We start from the raw sequence: 25,852 nt of genomic DNA on the forward strand, positions 1-25,852 counted from the left end.
GGAAGGGATCTCAGAGACTGTCTAGTTATTTTAGAGCTAAGGAAACAGGGGCAGCCGGATGGCACAATGGATAGGCTACTGGTCAGGAGGAACTGAATTCTAATCTGACTGGGCAAATCAACCCCAATTGCCTCTCAAAAATAAAAAAGGTCAGATCATCAGAGATGAAAAAACCGAGGCATAGTAACCTGCCCAAAGTCACACAGGTTAGTATTCAAGCATTACATGTAAGATCTGAACCCAAACCCTCTGACAAGTTTCCTCATCTGCAAAATGAGGGGCTTGGCTCTAGAGTCACTTCTTAAATTTTCTGATTCATGGGGGAATCACAGGGGCAGAAGGAGATTGTAGAGTGGGAAGGGGCAGTGAAGTAACCTTGGATTGAGAGCCAGACAGCAGGTTCAAATCCCAAATTGGCCACTTATCTCTGTGCCATTGGGCAAATTACAACCTCATCTAAACGTTGAAGAGACTGGCCTAGACTGGAGCCCACAACATTTCCAAGTGCAGCCCAAACCAGATTAAAATATCATTGGGAAATATTTAATAAAGTAAATAAAAATATAATGGAACAGAGAATATTAATATGTGGTTTTTAAGTCAACAAGCAGCCCATTTATGGTTTGGTGGTCCAGTTTGCCTCTACTTATAGTTTGGTGCCAATGAACTAGATGAGTATTCTAAGGTCCCTTTTAGCTCTAATTGATGATCCTGTAACTGATCCTCCTTCCCCCTGCACCTGGCCTCCTTCCTTAGAGACTGGAAGGTCTCTAAGTCTCCTTCCATCTCATCATCTATGAGCCTATGGGAAGGATCACAGCACTGAGAGCTGGATGAGATCTTAGAAATCATTACTTCATAGAGCAGGAAACTGAGGCCCCAGGGGAAAAGACTGACCCAAGATTATGTAGACAGAGTAGGTATTTAACTCCAAATTGTCCAACTCCCAGTCTAGCACTTTTTCCAGTACATCCTATTATAAGCTAGCAGTAAGTCGAAATCAACTGTCCCATCCCTGCCCCCTATTTACATACTGAAAGTCTGAATAACTGGAATAGAGGTTTCCCAGACAGATTTTAAAAAATGTTTATTGATGTTTTTACACCATTTTCAATACAACCCTCTCCTACCTACCCAGAGAGTCACCCCTTATAACAAAAAGAAAAAAATGTGTTAAAGAAAAGGCAGTTTATTCAAACCAATACATCAACAGAGTCTGACAGTGTATGTAACGCTCCAAATATCAGTGCCCCATCTCTGAGAAGAAAAGGCAATACATTTCCTCTTCTCTCCTTAATTATTAATAGAAATAACTGATTTCTAATGAAAATTCATGTCACCTACAAATGTATCATTTACAATGAAAAAAGTAGTCAGGAGACCCGAATTCGATTATCGGCTCTGCTATTTATGTGTGTGTTAACTTAGGCAAGTCACCTCCCCTTTCTAGGCCTGTTTCCTCCTCTGCAAAATGAGGAGTTTGACCTAGGTAATCTTTGAGGTCCCTTTTAGCTCTAAATATCTAACCCTCTAAACCTAAGAGTAATCAAAGATTTCTTGGTAAAGTTCTCTCAGAATCTAATGGTCCAACTTGGATATTAAATGTTTAAAAATAACAACAACAATCAAAAAACCCTCAGGCTCTTGCAGCCCGTGGCCATTAAACCTTGCTTGCCTTTACAGAAATATCTATTATGCTTGAGGTTACTTAGGAAAAAAATGCTAGACCTTAGCTGTCCATTTGGAGGAATAAATGATCAAAGGAACAGTCTCCTTATGCCGGTCCGCATGATTACTGAGTGTACTTTAATTAAACCCCAGTATCCATTTGGTAGACTTTGATGTGAGAAATTCAGCCAAGTGCCTGCCATCCTCTGCAACAACAAAATGATCAAGCCCACCTTGCGTAACAAGTTTCTCGGAGGAAGGATGACTCGCTGACCAATAGATCTCTTTTGAAAGACCAAGCTGTACCCTTAATTATGCTGGCACCGAATGACTACTTTCCTAAGTCTGATCTTATCACAAAGGGATGTGACAAGACATTCTTGGCCTTACGAATAGTTCAGTGACTATTAACGCACGTAGGCATTACCGCCCCACGCTCTGCAGTGATAATACCAAACTTGTCTGCCTTTGGACCCAATCAGGAAAAGGACAAACAAGGGTTCTGGCTTCCAGAGGCTCTGGAGACTGGACCGGCTCTTGAGGCCTCAGCATTTCACATTTGTTAAGGAAAGATTTTACGCCCTAGACTGATCCTCCTCCATGTTTTGTTTTGTTTTATTTTTATATCTAAAGAAAAAATCTAGACCAATTTATTAGTCAGTTGACAAAATCAGAAAGGAAATAAAGACCACCCTGTTCTAAAAGTCACCCACATTACCTAAGAGCAGTCAGTGAACACAGAACAAGACATATTGAAAGCAAAGTTATAAAAAGAAAAAAAAAGGCAAAATCCAAAAGTCATGGCTTTACTTGCTTTCAACCAAATATTCAGACTTGGAGTAAAATGCGTATGAGAATAGGCTTCCTTCCTTCCCTTTGAAAAAACAGTGACCCAGGAAACAGTCTTTCCTTCAAAATAAATTCACATAATTGTCAGGACCGATTATGAGGAACTGTAAAGGAAGAGCTATTTTTAAGAGTGAACAAGTTAGGATCCACTTAGTTGGTTCAAAATATCTTCTAGGTCAAGACTTATGTGCTGAATTTGTCTTTACATGGAAAAGTACATAAGCATTTAAGGATAAACTGTAATAAATAAATATAGAAAAACCAAGAATCTAACCTGGGCCGGAGAGGAGGAAAGTTCCTTTAATAAGGTCTTTATTGCTATTGGTGAGTCTAGGGACCATTTTTCTTGAGTGATACCTACGGCTAATGTAGGAAATCAAACTATTCTACTCCGAGTACAAATTTATATACAGCTCACCTTTAAATAGAAAGCTATTCTAAATAAAGTCTATGACACAGAAAATGCACGGGCCGTTAATGGTCATCTACAGAATTAACTGTGCATTTGCTAGGAAAGCTTTCCTCCAGAATGGACTTTCACCTACCACTGTCCTCCAATGTGCAATGTCACCGGAGAGGAGCCCAGATCTCCCCTTTAAAAGAATTCCCAAAGGGCCGAGCCCATTTTAGGCCAGCCTCGCCCCCAAATGCTTTTGCAAAGCCTTGCCATCTCTCTAGGATAAATATCCGAGAGCGTAAGTAAAGCTGGACAAAGAGTATACAGCTAAATAAGGTCCTCTTTACCTAGAAAGTAAGTCTACAGCTAAAGGAAAGCTGTTCCCCACCAGGAAGGGGTCCAGTGAAAAATGTGCTCCTGCTTGAATTCTCTAGTCGGGCAGCCATGAAGACATGAAATGCCTTCGTGGATTTTAAAGCTACATCCTAGTTTTTAAAGCTCCTAGTTTTTGCCTACACCTGGTTTTTGTCTACACCTTCCAGACCTCCCACCGGGATAAGTTCCATTGAGGAGGAAGGGATTTCTTATAGTTATGCTATATTCCAAACGTCCCCCTTTGCAGTTAAAAGAGTGTGCTTATTACACAGTGATACAAATGTGCATTAGTGACCTGCCTACCTACATTTTCCAAAGTCTTCTACTAGGGGAAGTTCAAGGGTTTCAACACTGATTGCTTTAGCCCAAGGAAAATTCCATGCTGGCTCCTAATAGCCTAGCATGCACATTCAGGGATAAAGAGGGAGATAAGGAGCTGGAGGGTTACCAAGAGGCTGGCATGCTTTTGTTAGAACACATGGCATGACTGAAATATGCATATGCACAGAGACAGTCAGAGGTTTATGGTCCAAAAAAGACAGGGTTCTCCACATGTGCTTTTCAAAGGAAAGCGGCCTGTCCAATATCTTTATAGAGTACAACTTGAATTTCAATTCAAGCGTTTTCCTTTTCCACATGTTCTAGGAATGTCCCCTTACTCCTCCAGATATCCAAAAAGGGGAAAGGGAAAAGGAACGGAAGACGACAAAAAGACAGAGCGATAACCCTCCCTTGCCAAAAGACAGAAATACCCCAAAGGTGATAAGGCAGTATGTTTGAAAGAGAAAGCTGTACGTGAATTGGTGTTGTATGAACTTGACTTCGGTGGCCATCTCGATGAGCGATCGATCATCGTGTCATTCCTGTAGCCACCCCTCATACACACACATGCACACATGACACAGTGAACCATAATCCTTGAACAGGGTAGTACTTTGGCTGTATGTGTATTTTAAAGAAACAATCATATTAAGAAAGATCAAAGTACAAACCCTGCCAAGCAATTGCTTTTTACCAAAGTGCTGGTGTTGCTGCACAACCTTGGCTTTCTCTTGCCCCTCAACCCCTACCGCCACCTCCACCCCCTTCACCACATCCAGGCTCCCTTGGATAGTCAAGAAAGGAGAGACCGGAGGCAAAGGCCTAAAGCGGAGGTGGAGTCTTCTGTTCTGCTGGGGCTCTTTGGCTTCTCTTGCGTCCTGGTTTAATGAGGTGTAAAGGTGAGAATCATCCAGCTGATAACAAAGTAGAAGAGGAAGATGGGGTACACAGCAAGGGCTTTTCGATTTGGAGGCTGGCTATCAGCCAGGAATGCTGTGGATGCTGAATAATAACAAAAACCAAATTGGCAAAGGTTAGTCCTGGTTCTGGAGTTGGCAGGGCCCTTAGTCGTGAGTCCAGCCCCTTCATGTTACAGAGGAGAAAACTAAGGCCTAGAGAGGGAAAAGGGTTAACCCAAGGCAAAAGACTAGTGAGTGTCCGAGAAAGGATTCAAATCCAGACCTTCCTAATTTCCAGACCAGTGTTCTACCCATTAGATCACTTTGCTTCTCAAGTCACCAGAGCTAAAGCTGAATAAACCCTAGTAGGTAAATCCACAGTGGATCTCAAACTCAGCTGTTTAGAACCCTGGGGAAATGAAAAGAGATTTCTTAATAGTACTAAAGTATTCTGGACTTTAGCCATTTTCTTCCCAAAATTTAAGATGGTCCACTTCTCTGTCATCTTAAATAATGAATACAAAACAAAATCTGTTCTTGCTCATTTAGGGTCATCACTGAAGTGCCATGTTTTGTTCTTTGCTGCATAGCAATGCCTTCAGAAACTACTGATTTATAGGGGACTATTTGCCCCATAAAGCACTAGGGAATCACTGGAGTTAGAGTATGAGGGGTATATGACAAGGTCAGTTCTAAGCTTCAGGAAGATCATTTGACAGCAACGTGTGGAGGATGGATTGGAATGGGGACTGTGGCTATGCAAACCCTGCTCCCCATCCTCCACCATTTGCTCCCTTACTCTCCTCCCATTCAACTCAATCCTGAAAGCATGGACTTGAGACCTCCCCAGCCCTTCCACTGTGCACTCCGGAATGTTTGCTTCATAGCTAACAAACTTTTCCTTTCTCACTCACACTGACACAGGCTCCCTCCTGAGGACAACACATCTCCAGGGATCTCTTCCCGGCACTGGCTGCACTTTCTCATACTCCCCATGACCACAGCCACTCTCAGTCCCTTGTTCTGCCACCACTCAATAACCTTTACTCCCCTGATCGCATTCAATCCATGTTTATCCCTCGATGGATTCTGAAGGCTGCCAACCTCAGGACACAGGCATTCTTTTTCACTGAGTTCATCGCCTAGCTCTGTCTTACTCTCCTGCCCTCATACTGGAGAATTTCAGCATACATTACAAACAATTGAACTTCCCAGTTACTACCAGGAAACTATTCATTTCCCACAACTTACTCCTCCACCCCATCTTAGCTAGAACCAAGATGGTCATACTGCTTTTGTACCCTCCCTCCCCCATTCAATAGTACTTTATTTTTCCAATTACATGTAAAGATACTATTTAACATTCATTTTTCTAAGATTTTGAGTTCCCAATTGTTCTCCCTCCATCCCTTCCAAGAAAGCAAACAATCTGACAGAGACTATACACGTATGATCCTTTTAAACATTACTGTTGATCTTGTCATCCCCACAAGTGTTCTTCATGCACGTTCACAAACTCAGAAATTCCTTTCTCTGATCATAATCTGGTGTCAATCCACCTCTCCTACCTTGCAACTTCAAAATGCATTCTTTGTGCTTATCCTGACTCTCCACTCCTCAGTCCTCTCCCCGACCATTACCTCTGCACTAGCTCTACTCTCCTCCTTCTCTACTTAGACTCCTTGATGAACCAGTTCAAGCCTACAACATCCTCTACCCTCAGGTTCCTTGATCCTTACCTCATCACTGATCAAGTCCACCTTGGGATTACTCTTACCATTATCTGCCTTTACTCCTATCTTATGCTGTTGAACATCGCTTAAGAGACCCAAGAAATCATGTTGCCTGGCTCTAATACAAATTTATGTCACATAACCTCAAGTAGGTCCTCCCTACAGCAAGGCAAAACTTTTACTCAAAATAATTAACTCAATTCACCACAATGGGGATTCTTCCATACAGTTTCATCTTTCCTCAAATCTCACGTTGTTTTTCCTGCCCCTCTCAGCTGGAACTTTTGCCTCATGCTTCAATGGAAAACTCGAGGCTGTTTGAACTGCTTCCCTCTGCCTACAAAATAGGATCATGTTTCCCTCTTCAAAAAAATCCTTTGATCTATCATCTTCTCCTTCCTGTAATGGGCTAAACTCTTCGAAAAGGGCCTCTCCAATGACTGTCTCCACTTTCTTTCCTTTCACTTTCTTCTTGATTTTCCATCTAACTTCCAACATTACCATTCAGTTCTCTCTAGTTATCAATGGTCTCTGCCTTTTCTTAATCCTCATCCTTCTTCTTTTTGGTCAAAAGGTAAAGTTTATTTAGAAGAGGTTACAGACAAAATAAGAGGTAAACAGACAGTAGGAGTGACAAATATGAAACAGAGTTGGAAGAGTAATAGGGTTAACATTATCAAGGAAAGGAGTTTGAAAAAATCCACTGAGGATATGCCATGAAGCTTGGCATTGACTGGCAGGTTAAATCCATAGAGGAGTTTAGCAGACTAACCAGAATTAATTAGAATAAGGAGAAAGACATCATTAGAGGGAAGACACTATAAGGGGGAGAGTGTACCTCATAGTGGGCTTAGTCTTGGAAAGGACAATCCTCATCCTTCCTGACCCTTGACATTGTCAGTCATCCTCTTCTTCTCTGATACTCGCTCTAGTTTCTGGTTCTCCTCCTACCTGTTTGACCATTCCTTCTGTCTCCTTTGCTAGATCTTAATGCAAGTCACATTTGGTGGGTGGTGGGTTATCCTCCAAGGTTCCTTCTTTATTTTACTTGATTTCATCAGTTCCCACATATAAATTATCATCTTCATACTGATGATTCTTAAAGCTACTTATCTAGCCCTCACCCTCTTTCTTACCCTCTAGATTCCCATCTCTAACTTCCTACTGAACATCTCAAATTGGATGTGTTACAGTCATATTAAACTCAACATATCCCAAACTGAACTCATTAGCTTTTCCCCAAAATCTTTCCCTCTCCTTAACTTCCCTATTATTGTCAAGAATAACACCATCCTCCAAGGCACTCAGGCTTACAACCTAACTTTCACCCTCTACTCACTCCTTTTCATCTCCTATATCCGATCTGCTGCCAAATCTTGTTGAACCTACCTTCCCTTAAGAGAGTCTTAGATCTACCCCCTTATCTCCTCTGACACTGTCACCATCCTCATTGCCTCACGTCTACACTACTTCAATAGCTTGCTGGTGGGTCTGCATACTTCAATCCAATCTCTTCCAACTCCAATCCATCTTTCTCAGCTGTCACAGTGACTTTCACAAAGTGCAGATTTGACCATGTCATCCCACACCCCCCTTTCAAGAAAATTCTGTAACTCCTCATTACCTCTCGAATCAAATATCAAATTCTTTCTTTGGCTTTTAAAGCTTTTCCCAGTCTAGCCCCTTCTTTCCTTTCTGGTCTTCTCACAGACTCTTATGATCCAGTGACACTGGCCTTCCTGTTCTTCCCACATGACACTCTATCTCCCAACTCTCTGGCTTCCCATGGCTAGAATGTTCTCTCTCCAGGGCTCCTTCAAATCTTAGCTCAAATGCCACTTCCTAAAAGCCTTTAGTCTCCCTTAATGCCAGTACCTGCCCTCTGAGAGCACCTCCAGGGTCTCCTGTGTGTACATAGCTGTTTAAATGTTCCTTCCTCCCTTAAAATATGAAGTCCTTGAGGGCAGAGGCTATTTTGTCTTCCTGTTTTCCCAGTGCTTAAATAGCACATATCGAATACACAGTAAAATGCTTAATAAAATATTCGATGGGCTAACTGGCTTGAGGCAGGGGCCCAATTAAAAGGCCATTTCAGGAGTTTAGACAGGGAGGTAAAGACGATCTGAATCAGGGTGAAGACTGTGTGAGTAGACAGGAGATAGAAGTCACAAGATCTAACAGTGGGTATGAATATGCAGGGTGACAGAGGAAAGAATAGAAGATGAAACAAGAAGGCTTGTAAACTTGGATGTCCAAAAGGGGGTTGGTTCCTTTGTTGGTAATAGGGAAATTCGGATGATCCATGAATTTTGCAGGGGAGAAAGATACTGAGCTTGGTTTTAAGTGTATTGAATTTAAGATGTCTAAGGGACTTCACTTGGAAATGTCCAAAATATGATATGGGAAGAGAGCTCAAGAGAAATTGGGGCAAGAAAAAGAGATTTGGGATTCAGCTCCATGGAAAAAAACAGGTAAGCCCACAGGAGCTGATGAGATCAGTAAGAGAGAGAAAAGAGAAGTGGCCCAGGACTGAGTCTTGGGGAATATCTAGTTAGTGGGTATCAAATGGATGATGGCCCATCAAAGGAGGCAGAGGAGGAGGTAGTCAATCAAGTAGGATGAAAACCAGGAGAGAACAGTCATGAAAACTTAGAGAGGAGAGAGTCCCTAGGAGAAGGAGACCCATAGTGTCTGACTCTGCAGGAACCAAGGAAGCTGAGGACTGAGAAATCAAAAGATCATCTGTACCTCTGCAGAGAGATGTTTCCATTGAATAACAAGGTCTGAAGCCAGATTGCAGAGGGTTTAGAAGACAGTGAGAGAGAAGGAAGGAGAAGGCTCCAAGGGCGGATGACTTCTTCAAGGTTAACCAAAAAGATGAAAAGATATATAGGACATAGCTTTTGTAAGAAGACTTGGGAATGTTTGTAGGCAGAAGAGAAGTAACCAATAAATTAGAGGGAGAGCAGAGATGATGGAAGCAATCAGCTGGAGGGCAGGGAATCAAAGGTATAGCAAGAGGGGTTGGCCTTGGGAAGCCAAAGGACCATCTCATCATCAGATACTGAAGTAAAAGGGGAGTAGGATCAGGGTGCCTCATTTTCCCTCACACCAGCTGTCAAATCTTGTTTTTATTTCTCCATCGAGTCCCCTCATCCAACTTCTCTCTAAATCTGCCCAGGGACGGTCCCAGTTCAGGCCCTCATCACTTCTCACCTGGTTCCAAACTCACCCTCTGGAGTCTATCCCCAACTCCATGAAGCCCAGTGACTCCCTACTTTCTCTAGGATCAAACGTCAATTTCTCTGTTCTGGAGTTCTTAACAAACTGGCCCCAACCTACCTTTCTGGCCTCCTTCCTCCATTTTAATCTAGCCAGACTAGCCTTTGTGCTGTTCTTCACAGACGACCACCTATCTTTCATGCCCACATTGGTCTTTCCCCTCGCCTCTTTGCCTCAGAGCACTCTTTTGTTAGAGACGCAGTTCAAGTTCCATATTCTACAGTAAGGTTTGCCTGCTCCCTCTCTTCTAACTGCAGGTGTCCTCCCAGGGCAACCATCTTCTATCTATTTTCTATATATTAAATACATAATCTACCCCCAAAAATGTCATCTTCTTGAGGACAGGTTCAGTTTCATTCTAGTCTCTATATCCTGAGCATCCAGCCTAGTGACTGGCACATAGGAGGTGCTTATTGATTGACTGAATGACATTTTAGTACATGGATCTTGTCCCCTCTATTCTGGTCACTTAGAAGACCTTAAAAAAATCCTTCTTGGTTGTTGACTATGATTTAGACTAAAATTTTTTAAACTGTGGGTTGCGACCCCATATGAGGGTCATGAAACTAAATGTAGGGGTCATTTATGATCAGTAAATGTTTGATTTGTGTACCTATTTTATATATCTATATACCCAGGGTTATATAAAAATTTCTCAAGTGAAAAGGGGTTTTGAGTAAAAAAAAGTTTAAGAAGCCTTGATCTAGATAAACAAGGACTCACTAAGCTTCAAAAGATTAGGCTGATATGTGCAAAAATGTTTGTAGCAGCCCTTTTTCTAGTGGCAAGGAATTGGAAACTGAGCAGATGCCCATCAGTTGGAGAACAGCTGAATAAATTATGTTTTTTGAATGTTATGGAATATTATTGTTCTGTAAGAAACGATCAGCAGGATGATTTCAGAGAGGACTGGAGAGACTTGCATGAACTGATGCTGCCTGAGTAGAATCAAGAAAACATTATACACAGTAACAACAAGAATATGTGATGACCACCTGTGATGGACTTGGCTCTTTTCAACACTGAATGAGGTGATTCAAGGCAATTCCAATAGATTTGTGATGGAGAGAGAGCCATCTGCATCCAGAGAGAACTGTGGGGACTGAATGTGGATCACAACATAGTATTTCACCTTTTTTGTTGTTGTTTCCTTGTTTTTTTTTTCTTTCTGATTTTCTTTTCCTTTTTGATCTGATTTTTCCTGTGCAGCATGATAAATGGGGAAATATGTATAGAATTGTACATGTTTAAATTGGATTACCTGCCATGTAAGGAAGGAGATGGGGGGGAGGGAGGGAGAAAAATTTGGAACACAAGGTTTTACAAGAGCGAATGTTAAAAACTCTTTTTGATTATATTTTGAAAAATAAAAAGCTATTATTAATTTTTTTAAAAAAAAGATTCCAGGGGCATTGAGTTTTCAGTAAATTTTGAGAATGTAAAAGCAATGGCTCTGGTACGGTGTGGTAAAAAGCATGTTGGATGTTATAGAAGAGGACCTGAGTTTGAATCTCCTATCACTTATTTACTGCCAGTGTACTCTTACCTTGGACAAGTCAAACTCCCCAAACCTCAGTTTTCTTCTCTGTAACATGAGAGGATTCTGACCTCTATCGTCAGTTCTAGTTCTAAATCAACAATACTAAGATTGTGCAGCATCCATTGCTAGTCCAGTCTGCCTCACCTTGGAGGGGATCGTCCCTGGGTTAGAGTTAATTAAACTTTTTTAGGATCCTAACTCAGTTTAGCGCAAGAGCCTTGATTGTCCATTATTTTTTAAAAGGTAAAATTTTCACCTTGAAAGCCCACGTACCTAGTCCTTAGTTGGTGGGATGTGCTCTGATTAGCACATATCAATGGCAGAAAGCCCTGGTCTGGAGCTTAAGAACAAAACAGGCAATGATTTTATAGCATTTTAATGCTGAGAGAGCCTTTCCTCATGACAAATCTGGGAGGCAGTAAGTGCAAGAAGTAACATTCCTATCTGAAAGCTTACAGGATCCTGAATCTAGATCTGGAAGGGACATCAGAGGCCACCAGCTCTGATACCTTCATTTCACAAGGAAAAAAAACCAAGGTCCGAGAGGGAACGTGATTTGCCCAAGCTCAGAAGCAGTATCACGACCCTCCAGATGATATGACCCCTTAAAGGCCATTTAGTCAAAGCCCCTCATTTTACAGAACTTGAGACATAGGGGCTAAATGACTATCCTCTGGTCATGGAGATGTTGAGGTTCTAGCCCAGTTGTCGGGTCCAAATCCCATGTTATCTGAGACCCCCAACATTTGCCTTCATGAAGCGTACGGCTCCCAGACATACTTTTACCTCTAACCCACGTTCTATCTTGTTGGAGAATCAGCGAATGGATGTTTTCTTACCTAAGGTAGACCAGGCAAACATCGCAATCACCACGATAAGCCGGATAAGGAAGTTGATAGGCCCCATACTAGCCAGAAGTACCAGTCGGCACACCAGCATAGCCACTGTTAAGGGCAAGACACAGTAACCCAAGACACAGAGACTCTGAAAGAACGATCTGAGGAAAAGACAAAGCCAGGAAGTTAAAAAAATAACCAATTATTCAGCAGGATAGTCAAAGCCCATCACTGCAGAATGGGGATTTCAGACTCGGCTACAACATGGAAGACCCACACCAAGCACACAAGGTAATAACAGCCTGCTGGAACGTGGGGGACCTACCCCAGACAAGGTAAACCAGCCCTGAGCTCTGGTGTAAAAAAGGAATTGCAATTCGTGACAACATTTCTGTTTTCATATTTCTGCTCACTTCTCCTTAAAGTTGTTGCTCCTAATTAAATGACTTTTTAAAGTAAGCCAAGGTCTTGGGGAATGGGAGGCTTTGTCTGCCCACATGAGCTTCAAAGGTGATGAAGATCACCTGGATTCCCTCTGTGTGGCAGGGCTACCACTGAGTGAGTGAAGGAGAGAAGAGACAGAGACATACACAGAGAGAGAGAGACAAGAAGAGAAGGGGAAAGGAGAGAAGGGGAGGAGGGAAAGAGGAATAGAGAAGAGCAGAAGAGAGAAAGAGAAACAGAGACAGAGAAAGCGAGTGAGTGTGAGTTTTGGCAAGGAGGGCCTCCCTTTCAAAGACTAGCTAGCAGTGTCAGTCTGATTTTGCCAGAACTCCAGCTATGCCACATAGAAGGGAGAGAAAAGGGGCTGGTTTTAAGCATTTCCCTAATACTCACATGGTCCCCCCAAGAAGTTTTGAATTTAGTGTTATGACAACCGCACCAAACCAGATGATGACAAAAACTTCGGCAAACTGGGGTCCACCATCTTCTTTACTATCTGCAGAGCCTCCCTGTAGCATCCTAGGGCAGGGAAGCAAAGGACCAAGCCAGGGTTAACTAGAAAGGCTTTGTCAAACAACATGTATTTCTTAAGCACCATCTATGTGCCAGGACCTGTGCTAGTCGCTACAGACCCAAAAGACTAACAGATAACCCTGACTTTTCTTAAGAAACTTACATTCTAACAGCAGAGATAACAAAGCTACACAAAACTACATACAGAATAAATATAAAGAGAAGAGATCCAAGGATGCTGTGGAATGAGGGCACTAGCAGTTGGGGAAAGTGAGAAAGGCTGCCTGCAGAAGAGGCTGCATGACCTATCCCTGGCAGAACGAGAGGCTGACTTACTCAGCCAATGGCCTTGGGCAAAACAGTTTCCCAATCTGGCTTCAGGTTCCTCATATGTAGAAGAGTAAGACTGGACTAGTATGCAGAGGCACCGACCAATTCAAACGTTCTAACAGCCACAGGGCAGCAACGTGACCAGTGGCAAGAGCCCTCAGCCTACTTTTATGGAGTGACTTGTTGAGAACATGTGTGTTAGGGGTCTCAATTCTAGCTACCCCTACATGGAAAGCTCTCTATTCACTCATGTTTAGCAAATATCTATGGAAGTTCATTTAGAGACATAATCTTTTATTTGTACTTAGAGGCCACTTAAATTTTTTTTTTTTAATATTAGAGCTGTGATCTCATTGGCGGGATTGCATTGTGGGTAGACGGCTGACCTCAGAGTCAGGAAGAACTAGGCTCAAGTCCTGCCTCTAAAATATCCTGGCGGTGTGACTGCAGGAAGTCACTTAAACCTCAGGGTCCTGGGCACCTCCCAAAGATGGGAAGTTTCAGAACAAGAGCCCACCTGCATTGGAAAAGGAATTCCCTATTAACATTTATGGACCCTATTCTTTGGAATGTTCCCCCTTTGGATTGAGCACCCGCTGCTCCAGGTAAGACTTTAGACTGTAGAATTATCTGCTCCAAGGAAATTACTCACAAGGAAGGTCTGGGTCCCCCCTGCCTAGATTTGGCCCAACACTAACCTGGGAGCATTTTTGGAGCCTTAGTTCTGTTAGCCGGTGCACTAGTGAAGCGTCTCCCACAAACTGGAAAATAATGGCATTTATTCATCCAAGGCACTAATATTAGTATTGCCTGGGATGGAGCCAAAAACTAAGGCAGTCCTCGAGGCACTTTGCTAATCAACACCTCTGGGCCTGGTCCTGCAAGCAGTGCCAAATCTTGCCAACTCTAATATCCCTCTGTATACATGTCTCCATCTTGTCCACAACGTTGGTGTGAGATTTCTGACAAATGGCTCAATGAAAACCAGGCATTTGGACTCTTCCCAATTAATTAGGCTGCGGAGCGACTGTAGCACTCTGGCCCACTCCTCGTGTGCCAGCCCTAGGAACTCATCAAAAATGGCAAGTGAAATTAGGCCACATGATTTGTTCCTGATGAACTATGCTTGCTTGTAAGTGATCATTTCCATTTTTAAGCATTTCCAAATGATCTGTTTAATAACAGGCTCTTGAATTTTGCCAGGGACTGATGTAAAACTCACTAGGTTATAGATGGAAAGATTCCTTTTCTTTATTTTTATATTACAGTTTCAATCTAGGCTCCATGGACAGATTTCCAGACTGGGGATAGGTGTCTGTGAATTTAAACAGGGAAACACTATCATCTTGATTTTTACTGGAATATGGAAATGGAGCATTTTCTTCAATTATTTAAAAACATTTTTCAGGGTCCACAGGCTTCACCAGACATCCAAAAAAGGGTCCATGGAACACACAAAAAGATTAAGAGCCCCTGTTTTCTAGAAACTAACCTCTTCAATAATATTAATTGCCATTTACATTACTTTGGGACAGTACTTTAACTGTAAAAGCACTTTATTATCTCATTAGACTGTTATCAGCTTATCAAGTAGCTATCACAACCATTTTGCAGATGAGGAAACTGAGGTTAAGTGACTTATCCAAAAGCCCTGGGTCCAGATCTAGCGTTTGATAGGCTTGCATTCTCTATGTCAATAATTGAACCCAATGATAGTCATGGTTCTCCATAGATGCTACACTGATCTTGCTACTCAGATGTAATCAGGACAGTAAAGGTTTCACGGGTCACCGATTTCAAATCAAAGACCAGAGAGATATTCCAAAGATGACTTCCCAAATCAACACAAACCCAGAACCCAAAATAAACCAAGAGAACCAGTCAGCGATGTATTAAACTCATGGTCCAATCCTCACTTAAACCTATTTGAACCTCGATTTCCTCATCTGTAAAATGGAGGACATTAGGACAATATACATATTACCTATGCCAAAGGGCTTGCAGAATCTGATAAAATGATGAGACAAAAGACTTCTTACCTTATTCCCTCTCTAACCTCTCCCTTCATATTAACATACACAACAGCAGGGGTTCCCAACCTTTGTCGGTCCCCATTCTCTTTGGGTTTTTGAGTAAAGCTTACCCCAGCTCCTAGGCAACATGAAAGGCAACATATTCTAGAATTTATCACACATATATACAGAAGGAAAAAAAATGTGAATAATTTCAATAGCTTAACAGAGCAATTTACCTAATGTTCCCTGGACTCCCTTAATAAACTTTTCATACCGCCTAAGAGGTATGCATACAACTGAACGATCATCAAACATACCAGGCTGGGATTCCATCTTATCTGCTACAAAACTGTGTGCTCCCTCCCTCTAATTATCTCTGTCCCCTCTTTCTCTAAGTTGGCAGGATTTTTGTTTCCACTTATGTTGACCTATAGCTAGACGTCTAGTTTTCTCGGGACAATGAGAGGCAGGACGACTGGAAGGCAGATATGGCTAACGTGGGATATGAACAATGGCCACAGATGGCGTGGCTAGAGGAGTGATAACCTTAGAAACTTCTACGGACGGCTTTGCAAGGTTTACTCAAGACTTTCCAGATTTAGGGTGTTAGGTAAACGTGATGAAAAAAGCCCCATGTGAAATCGCTCAGGCACACTTTGCCTCAATTCTGAAACCCCACAATAGCTTCCAAAGGCTTACTTCAAAAGGAAAAAATGAGTACTTACAGTGCAAGTGAAACACAAAGGACTAAAGGACCCCAGAGATCCCCTATAAGGCAAAAAGATATGAGTTAAGACTGTACTTAGCAAACAAAAGAACACGGTGGTGAGGGTAAGCACATTCTGATACTGGTCCATTCTGCCAGGCTAGCCGTGTCAAGGCTTCCCACTTCTGAGATGTGGCCATCAAGAAGAGCCTGCCAGAATGAACCCAACCTTCCACCTGGCACTGAATCCACTTCTTCCTTCTCCCACCTGGCACTTCATCCTTACTGGGACTCATTCCCAAGTTGTCACTGTCTTCCCATCTAATGAAACACGGCCCAGAGTTAAGCACAAAATCCCCCGGGAGCCAGCAAGCTGGTCTAGAGTTGGCTCTGCCACATATCAGCGGGTGGCCTCCTGCTGACACTTATTTCGGAGCCTCAGTTCCTTCATCTAGAAAACGGGGATACCATCTGCCCTAGCTCACTGGCCTGTTTTGAGCAACAAATGAGATACATGCAAAACCTTGTTGGAGATTTCAAAATTTAATTATATACATAAAATATCTTCATCCTCATGAATATTCCTATAGGTCCATAAGGCACTGCTTCAAGCCCACATCCTAACCTGAAAAAGGTAGAGACCTAAACCAAAGTTCAGGAGCCGAGAGGCACGTTGGGGCCCAGCTAGTCCAACATGGACCTGACCAAGAACCCGTTACCCTATCCCTTCGAAGGGATCCCTTACCCTCTGCTTGCTTGGAAATGGGGCTAGCCTTCATTCTGCAGCTGAGGAAATCAAGGCCCATTGAGGCAAAGGGACTGACCTAGGTTATATGGTGTCGGGATTTGGAATCGGGTCCTGTGATTTTCAAAGCCATAGTGGTTTGGCTTGATGGGTTCAGCCCTATCAGTTTATCCATGACAACTCTGGTGTGAAAGCTCCCTCCACTGGCACACAGTGGTAATTTGTCTGCAATCTTTCGTCTGAAGAACTGCCTGGGGCACTGAGAGCAAAATGACTTTTCAGGGTCACATAGACAGTCAGAGGTGGCACTTGAGCCCAAGGCTACTGGGTTCTCTGTTAGCCATGCTGCCTCTTACCTTCGATCTCCCGTGCCAAAGAGAACAGAGACATAGGTTAAAGAACCACTTACATTTATTTCTGTAAGAAAAATGTCTGACTGCTTGCCATCTAGGGAGGAGGTGGAGGGGAAAATCAGAACAGAAGTGAGTACAAGGGATAATGTGGTAAAAAAATTACCCTGACATGGGTTCTGTCAATAAAAAGTTATTATAATTTAAAAAAAAGAAAGAAAAGAAAAGAAAAGAAAAGAAAAGAAAAGAAAAAAAAGAAAAGAAAAGAAAAGAAAAGAAAAGAAAGAAAGAAAGAAAGAAAGAAAGAAAGAAAGAAAGAAAGAAAGAAAGAAAGAAAGAAAGAAAGAAAGAAAAATGTCTGAAGCAGCTAGGGTGTACATAATTCTGGCCTTTATGTCAGGGGAGCTGGAATTCAGATTCAACTACAGACATTTGCTCTGGAACCCAGAACAAGTCATCTAACCTTTGTCTCAGTTTCTCCAACTCTAAAATGGGGATAATAATAGCATCTGTCTCCCAGAGTGATGGCAAGAATCAAATGTAATATTTGTAAAAAGTGCTTAGTACACTGCCTGGCACACAAAGGATGCTTAATAAATAGTAATTCCCTTCCCCATCCTCCCCCTCCTCCTTACAAATAGCAAGAGGAAGTCATTCAATTACAAAGAGAAACTAGATTCAGGACTTTTAACAGCATGAATTAAACAACAATGATCAGTTCTAAATGATATTTTTTAAAGTGGCTTTGTTATTGGCCCTAATTGTTAATTAACCTAATGTGTTTTTTTAAAGCTTTTGTCAGTCACAGCACCTGAGATCCCAATGAAAAGCAGCCTAGAAGCAGCAGATGAGAGTAGGCTTCGGGTCTTAGCTGTACCCAGATGGATGGGCTTCTCCACTTTCGCTTCTCCCTGCCCCCCAACTCTCCCCCCCCCAAACCTACCTGCTTCCTTGTAAGGTCAGGCTAGGCCAATTTCTCCATGGCAATTTTCCCTACCAGGGTTGTGGCTAATATCCCACTAAGATCAATAAACTGAGCCTGTGCTGAATTTGGATTCTGCCTGCTTTTTCTAATTTAACTGTTCTGAATAGGGGACTCGGGGATATCAAAAGTGTATTTCAAAACAAAACAAAAGGCACAACAATAACAAAAACCAATCCCACCAACAGCAAGCACACAATAACAGCCTTGAGGAAAAATCATGAAAATGAGGAGAATTTAATATCTTTCAAGGCTACTAAAACACTGTGGTAATAAGAAGTGCCTCCTCCCCACCCAACCAAACCAACAACACAGCAGCCATGGGCTGCCTAAGCAAACTAACTCGGAGAAATGTCCAGAGATGGCCAATGTATTTACTTGCTAATAACTCACATCCATCAGGTGCAGGAGAAAGACCATTAGGAAGGTGGAAGATTTTTAAAATAACAATGATTTCCGATTCAGAGTCAAAGACGGGCTGTGTGACTCTGGGCAAAATCTAATTACCTCCCCAGAGGAACTCCTCATCCACAGAGGTAGAAGGTATTTTACTTGGTATTGCCCAATATTAATGAAGGTAAGGTCCAGGGCCTCCCCCTACCAACATAGGATCTTAAGGTAAAAGGCAATTTAGAAATTAGAGAGGAAGCCTGAGGCCCCACAAAGGAAGTCACTTGTCCAAGGTCACATAACCCCCTGACTATAAATCCAGCCCTTTCAGTTGGCCATGTTGCATCTTATTAAATCCCAATTATTTTCGATTTTAAGGTCCTTGTCTCTCACCATTTCACTTTGTGTATAGCAGGCATTTAATGGGGTGGGGGGGAGGCATGAATTTCACCGTTTATCCCACTGTCTCCATGAGCTCCTTAAAGCCCAAAGCAACATCTTTCTCCTTCCAGAGCTTCTCTGAAGTCAGCAACAAGGAAGGTCTACCGGGCACGTTCTCTGGACAAGATACTCAGTGCCTAGCTGCTAAGGATGAAAAATGTCCAGGAGAAACTTTCTACCTTGAGCACGTCACTCTTGCCAGGGCAGTATTTCTTTTACTTGAGTTCTTTTATGATTGCATTGGGGATCATGCAAAGTTGTGTGCTCCTGCCACACCTTTCTCTTCCTAAAAATCGAACAGAGCTACAACAGAAAGAAGGGAATCTTGAAAACCTGATACTCACAATCTCTCAAGAGTGCATTGCTTTTTTTAGGGTACATGACATGAACAAATTTTTTCCCAACAGCCTTCAGGTCTCGAATCTGAAAGACACAAACCACTGTCACAGTGCACTGAGATAGATTCCCAATACCACCTCATTACTCTCCTGCTCTCTAGTATGAAACTGATGAATACAATGGTAGAACTAGAATGTCTCAGAGATTATCTGTTTTACAAATGGGGAAGTTGAGGCTCAGAGAAGTTATTTTAAAGCTAAAAGTGACCATTCTGTACAGCAGTGTTTGAAGTTTTTTCAATAGTGAGCCACATGATCAGAAATCTTTATGGATAGGGACCATACAATTCATGCCCCGTGATATGATGACTGGGGGCAGCCCCGCCTCCCAAAAAATTCTTCACAATTCAAGCTTAGGGGCCCTTTGAGGGTCAAAGGTTGAGCACACTGTCAGTTGTAGTCATCTTTTCAGTTGTTTTTGCTGGGGGGTTTTTGGTTACAAGGAAAAGCTTAATTGTTGGGGTGGGATGAGTAAAAGTATATCCAGAAATGATAGGGATGCAGAAGCAGAAGGTACCAAGAAAACCCATTTGTTGAGAAACCCTGAGGCTGAGCCCCCCCACTCAGGTGTCTGACTACAAACTGCATGCCTGGCACCTGGTGGGAATCATGCATTTTCCAGCTAAAGAAATGGAGATTCAGAGAAATACTGGGATGTTCCCAGGATCCAACAGCAAATGGGTGAAAATGGCATGTTAGCTCCATGGAGTCCTTGGAACTCCATATATTTTTAGAGGCCCACTAGGAAAAGCTCTGGAGAATGAGAATAAATTCTGAATTTTGTAATACTTACATATATTTCTCCTCACACACACACACACACACAAAACACGCATGCACATGCACACAGAAAGTTAGAGCCCTCTACCAGAGGGGCATGGACAGGGACCCATTACTCTGACCCCTGGTTAAAGGCACTAATGCCATATATACAAAGAAAGTTGGTTTCTTAACATTCCCATTTTAAATGGTAAATGAGTTGCAAGCGTCAGATAAAGAATCATCTGTAAGTATAACCTGAATGTTTTTGCAATAAGCAAACATCAAAACAGATTATGTAGTTTATTTCTCCCTCAAAGATGACGGTAGTGGAGTCTGCAGAAAACCTGAATTTCAGTCTCAGTTTTGCCACTCACTAGCTGGATGGCCCTGGGCAAACTGGTTCTTTTCTCCCAGTCTGTTTCCTCATCTCTAAATCACTGGAGGCCAGGCTTGATCACTCAATCCCAGACCTCCCAATTCTGAGACATCTCTTATGGTTGAACTTACAATGGTTTCTCTAACAGGTTCATCTAAAGTAGAATAGTCTTCATCCTGGGAGTGAGATGCCATTGGCACGGTGATCTCTCCCTCCACAGGGATATCTTCTGAGATGGATACATCGGAAAGACCAAGGAACTAGGAAATGTTTAAAAAAATAAAAAGAATTCATTAAAACTCCAAATTAATGTTCATTTTCTTCAGAGACCATGTTTTTGGTAGGTTTTATATAACAGCTAATTAAATAAGTTGTTCTTAATACTGAACTTAATGATACATCTAATTCTTTGCAGCTGGAGAAACAAAGGTACTTGATGACAAAGCTTCTTAAACTGTGAGCCACAACCCCATGGGGTCATGTGACTGAATATGGGGATTGTGAAAAATCTGGCAACAGTAAAAGGCATCAATATTGAATTTAAATTAATTTTAAAATTAAAGATGTAATTTAAATAGATTTAATTCTTTATGTAAAAATAAAAATACATCCACCTCATTCATATGCAAATTTGTTTTCATCTTTAATAAATGGTAAAATTATATGTAGGCCAAGGAATCGTCTTAAAATAAATTTCTTATGCCTAATTATCAGTAAAAATTTGATTTTTACACCTATTTTATATACCCAGGATTGCATAAAAATTTCTCTGGCAAAAAGGGGTCATCAGTGGAAAAAGTTTAAGAAGCCCTGCTTTAGGATCTAAGACAATTTAAAAAATAAATATTAAAAGGAACCACATTTAGCTGTTGAGCCTGGTAAAACCAAGAGGCTGGAGTAGATGACCCTGGTGGTCCCTTTTAGCACTCAATTTGAGAATTTGAAGAAGGAAATTTGAGAGTCTAGAAAGTTTTGAGTTTTCCAAAATTGAGCTCATTCACAGAACATTGGAAAGCAGAGAGTCCTTTGCTCCCAACAACCCTGTCAAATCAAGTCTCACTAAGATTGGGAGTGGATCTCTAATTACCTCACTGAAGGGAGTGCCCAAAGAACAACGCCCTTGGCCAATGCCTATTACGATTGCCCTTACAGCAACTTCCTTCTTAAGGGTTACATAGTTCAGAGCCTTGTCAGAGGTGAGATAGGCACCCAAATTTTCCTACCCCTGGGGCCAGTTTTCAATATACTATGCCATATTGTGTCTCCAGGGTCTCCTTTTCACCACTTAAAAAAAATGAAGTTCAGAGAAGTGAGGTTAAACATATGGCCGTGCAGCTAGAATCCGTGCAAAAATTTAAGCAGAGGCCTACAGGTCCAAGTCCAGACTCTTTCTACTAGAGAATACAGTAAATTTTTGCGATCAGACAACCAGCAGACATTCTTATTATGAAGCTAGAATATACAAATTTTTTTGCATTAATGGGAAAAGTGGCATCTGCTCTATTTGGATTCTAAGGGAAATTAGGTATAGCAGTTTTTCTGAACATGCTCTATCACAATTTGGTTTTAGAGAAAGTATGGCATAGGAGAAATAATGCTACCTTTGAAGTCATAGGACCAGATTTTAAATCCTGACACTGTATAACCTAAGCAAGTCCCTTTCTGTCAATGGGCCTTGATTTCCTCAGCTGCAAAATGAAGGGAGCACTGTTTCTAAGCAAGTAGAGAGTGAGGGATCCCTTTGATAACCTGGCTTCTTGCTCAGGTTCATGTTGGTCTAGCAGATGCTTTCCCACTTTGACGATCTTGGGGCTCGATGACCCAAGCTCCTTTACAACTCTGAAACTTCTAGACAAGTGACAGGCCTGGAAAACCTGCCAAGTTCACTGGGATAGAGAGTGTACTGTGAGGAAGTCCCTCTAAAGGGACAGACAGCATCTCTTTGGTAAATGACAATCCTGGAGAGTTGCCTGCAGCACGCAGAGGCTCATGACTGTGCAAAGTCATACTCCACCAGTGAATCACAGGCAGGACTTGAACCCAGGTCTTCTTGGCTTCCAGGCCAACTATGACACTGCTTAAAATGTATGATGATGACAATTAAGAACCAATGTTATACTTACTGGAAAAAACTCTCGTGTCATTACCCGTTAAAACAGAATAAGAAAGGATATTCTGTCATTACTTACATTTAATATGTTAATAGAAATACTGGGTATAGTTATTAAGAAATAAAAAATAAAATTCAAAAAACAAGATATTATTCTTTGGCATGACATGACTATGTGGTAAATTAATGTAAAAATGACTAAAGATGATAAATTAGTTTAGTGAAGTTGAAAGATGAATGCAGTAAAATTAACAGGACTACAATATAACCATAATATGGAAATGCAATTTTTAAACAAGAGAAATTCCATTTGCAACAGTGACCAAAAATAGGATTTGGAGTACTTAGAAGGCACAAAATGTGGCCAAAGAAAGTTATTAAAGCTAGTGGGAAAAATAAAAAAGTTAAGAAAAATGGAGCAATATGGGCGATAGTACCATTTTACAATGAAAAAAAGAAAAAAAAAATTACCAAATTAATTATAGATTTAAATCTCCAAGCAATTTTGAACTATGCTCAAAAAGTTATCAAACTATGCATACCCTTTGATCCAGCAGTGTTACTACTGGGCTTATATCCCAAAGAGATTATAAAGAAGGGAAAGGGACCTGTATGTGCCAAGATGTTTGTGGCAACCCTCTTTGTAGTGACTAGAAACTGGAAACTGAGTGGATGCCCATCAATTGGAGAATGGCTGAATAAACTGTGATATATGAATGCTATGGAATATTATTGTTCTGTAAGAAATGACCAACAGAATGATTTCAGAAAGGCGTGGAGAGACTTACACGAACTGATGCTGAGTGAAATGAGCAGGACCAGGAGATCATTATATACTTCAACAACAATACTAGATGATGACCAGTTCTGATGGACTTGGCCATCCTCAGCAACGAGATCAACCAAATCATGGAGCAGTAATGAGCTGAACCAGCTGTGCCCAGTGAAAGAACTCTGGGAGATGACTAAAAACCATTACATTGAATTTCCAATCCCTATATTTATGCCCACCTGCATTTTTGATTTCCTTCACAAGCTAATTGTACAATATTTCCGAGTCTGATTCTTTTTCTACAGCAAAATAACGTTTTGGTCAGGTATACTTATTGTGTATCTAATTTATATTTTAATGTATTTAACATCTACTGGTCATCCTGCCATCTGGGGGAGGGGGTAGGGGGAAGGAGGAGAAAAATTGGAACAAGAGGTTTGGCAATTGTCAATGCTGTAAAGTTACCCATACATATAACCTGTAAATAAAAGGCTATTAAATTAAAAAAAAAAAGATTTAAATCTCCAGAGATTTTTTTAGTTTTGACAAATTTCAAGTGAAAATCATCGGCAAGAAAAGGAGGAAAGGTTAACAATAGTGTGTGTATATGTAAAAATAATCTTGAGGGACTCACCCATCAGATTTTAAAACAGTAAAATGTGAGATTAACAAAATTATTATTGAGTAAAAAACAAAACCAATGATCTACTGAAGAGAATAAATTCCACTTTCATTTAAGAACTTAACATGAAAGGGCCGCTAGATGGCGCAGTGGATAGAACACCCGCCCTACCTCAGATACTTAAGACTTAACCTGGGCAAATCACTCAACCCCAATTGCCTGGCCAAAAAAAAAAAAAAAAAGTATATATATGATAAAATAATAAAAAAAGAACTTAAAAGAAGCCAGAAGTAATATAAGAATGGGAAAAGAAAGTATTTCTTTTCAGTAAAGTGGAGTAACTGAACAGTGAATGATTTGAATCCATACCTCATAATATACAGGCTAAATAAAGTCCAATTGATTTTTTTATATTTCCAAAAAGAGTGTGAGGGGAAAAAAAAGCATTAATATAAGTATCACAGCTTTGGAAGGGAGACAAATTATTAAGTATTGAAAACATGGAGGAAAACTAGTAATTGTGTGATTTTGTGTCAATATCTAAAAGTAGAAACTTTTTTATACAATGAAATATTAAAAGAAAAACAACAGAATGGAAATATGATACATGTCAATTCAGAAACTAAAGAACTGAAAAAAAAGTATATGGGGGAAAGAATACTTATAAGCAAGTAAAAATAGATAACATCTAACAGAAATATTGTTTTAAGATTTGCAAAGAGTTCTTTCATTTGATCTTCATGATGAAATGAATTATCACACTAAAAAAATGCAGATATCCTAGAAATTTAGGAAAGGTTTAAAATGAGAACAACCTTAAAACTCTCCAAATCTTAAAAAGTACCAAAGTGTCAGGGCCGGGAGAGAACACTTACATGCTGCTGTTGTTGGAAATAGTATAAGCTTTTGGATGGAGTGAAATTTCCTAAGAGGTAACTTGAGTTAGTTTTAAGAGCTATCTCTGATAGGGGCAAGCCTCAGTCAGGAAGATCTGGCCAACTCTGGGCAAGCAACTCTTGCCTTCTTTAATACTCCGGGTAATTTAAATTTAGAATCAGAGAATCTAATTCTGCTTCTGCCACAGTAAACAGTGACTGAGCAAGTCATCTCTCTCTGCCTCTTTCCTTAGCTGTAAAACTACCACACTGAGACCACGTAACAGAGGAGCTGACAGTTTGTCCCTGTGTTGGGAGTTTCCACACGAGTTGGATGAAATCAGAGGTCCGGAGTTTACAAGCCTCCCCAGCTGTTGATAATGTAATTCGAATTCAAAGAATAAGCAAAGGGAATTAAGTATTTTTTTTTACAAGGATGTAACTTAATCATACGATTTAAAATACAGGGAAAACTTTAGGCACAATGCAACGTCTTGAGAAGTAGACCTGGGTCCAATCTTGAGTCTCCCATCTCGGGGACGTCACTTTCCCTCGCCGGGGCTCGGTTTTCTCATCTGTAAAATAAGGGGTTGGGGCAGGTGGCCCCTCTCAGCTCCAGACCTAGGATCCTCTATGTGACCATGAGCAAGTCCTTTTCCCTTGCTGGGCCTCAGTTTCCTCTTCTGTAAAGCGAGGGGGCGGGACCAGAAGGTCTCTGAGGGACCTGACAACTTAAAGAATCTGTGATTCGGAAATATTTAAGGCACTCCCAAGGCAGGAGGACAAGGTTAGAAGGAGTCATCGGAGCGGGGTGATGTCTAACGAAAGCTACGGGAAGGACAGAACACTGGGGGAGCGGGGAAGGGAGACACTGGACAGCGGTCAGGATGAGATAAGGAGGCCCAAAGAGGAGGCCGCTCGGCTCCTTTCCCCCCCACCCCGGTCCCCAAAGCCTCGGCACGCCCGGGCACCCTCTTGCCCTTGGCCCTAATCTCACCCCGGATTTGGTCGCAGTCTCGCCGACCGTCAGTTCATCGGCTTCCGCCATTTTCAGCCTCTCTTTTCCTTCTAAGGGCGCAGGCGCCAAGACTGCGACGTGGAACTCCCCGGCTGAGCTGGCG

At 41.5% G+C, this 25,852-nt stretch overlaps 1 protein-coding gene across 1 annotated transcript; it reads right to left on the reverse strand.

Moving 5' to 3' along the window:
- Positions 1-3,148: 3,148 nt before the first annotated feature.
- On the reverse strand, positions 3,149-25,852 carry YIPF6 (Yip1 domain family member 6). Its single transcript, XM_012553177.3, has 7 exons — positions 25,729-25,852; positions 20,484-20,612; positions 19,161-19,239; positions 15,928-15,970; positions 12,738-12,863; positions 11,904-12,061; positions 3,149-4,612 (listed from the first exon to the last, which is right to left on the reverse strand). The coding sequence occupies exons 1-7, from the start codon at positions 25,777-25,779 to the stop codon at positions 4,494-4,496; spliced, it is 705 nt and encodes a 234-aa protein (XP_012408631.1). The 5' UTR covers positions 25,780-25,852; the 3' UTR covers positions 3,149-4,493.

This window comes from Sarcophilus harrisii, chromosome X (genome assembly GCF_902635505.1).
Source record: "Sarcophilus harrisii chromosome X, mSarHar1.11, whole genome shotgun sequence".
Classification (NCBI taxonomy): domain Eukaryota; kingdom Metazoa; phylum Chordata; class Mammalia; order Dasyuromorphia; family Dasyuridae; genus Sarcophilus; species Sarcophilus harrisii.

Coding starts and splice junctions, on each gene's coding strand:
- YIPF6 (XM_012553177.3), bottom strand. CDS start 25,779: ATGGCGGAAGCCGATGAACTGACGGTCGGCGAGACTGCGACCAAATCC. Junction 15,971..19,160: donor CAATGCACTCTTGAGAGATT/GTGAGTATCAGG, acceptor TTTGCCTTATAG/GGGATCTCTGGGGTCCTTTA. Junction 12,864..15,927: donor CTTTGTGTTTCACTTGCACT/GTAAGTACTCAT, acceptor TCCCTGCCCTAG/GATGCTACAGGGAGGCTCTG.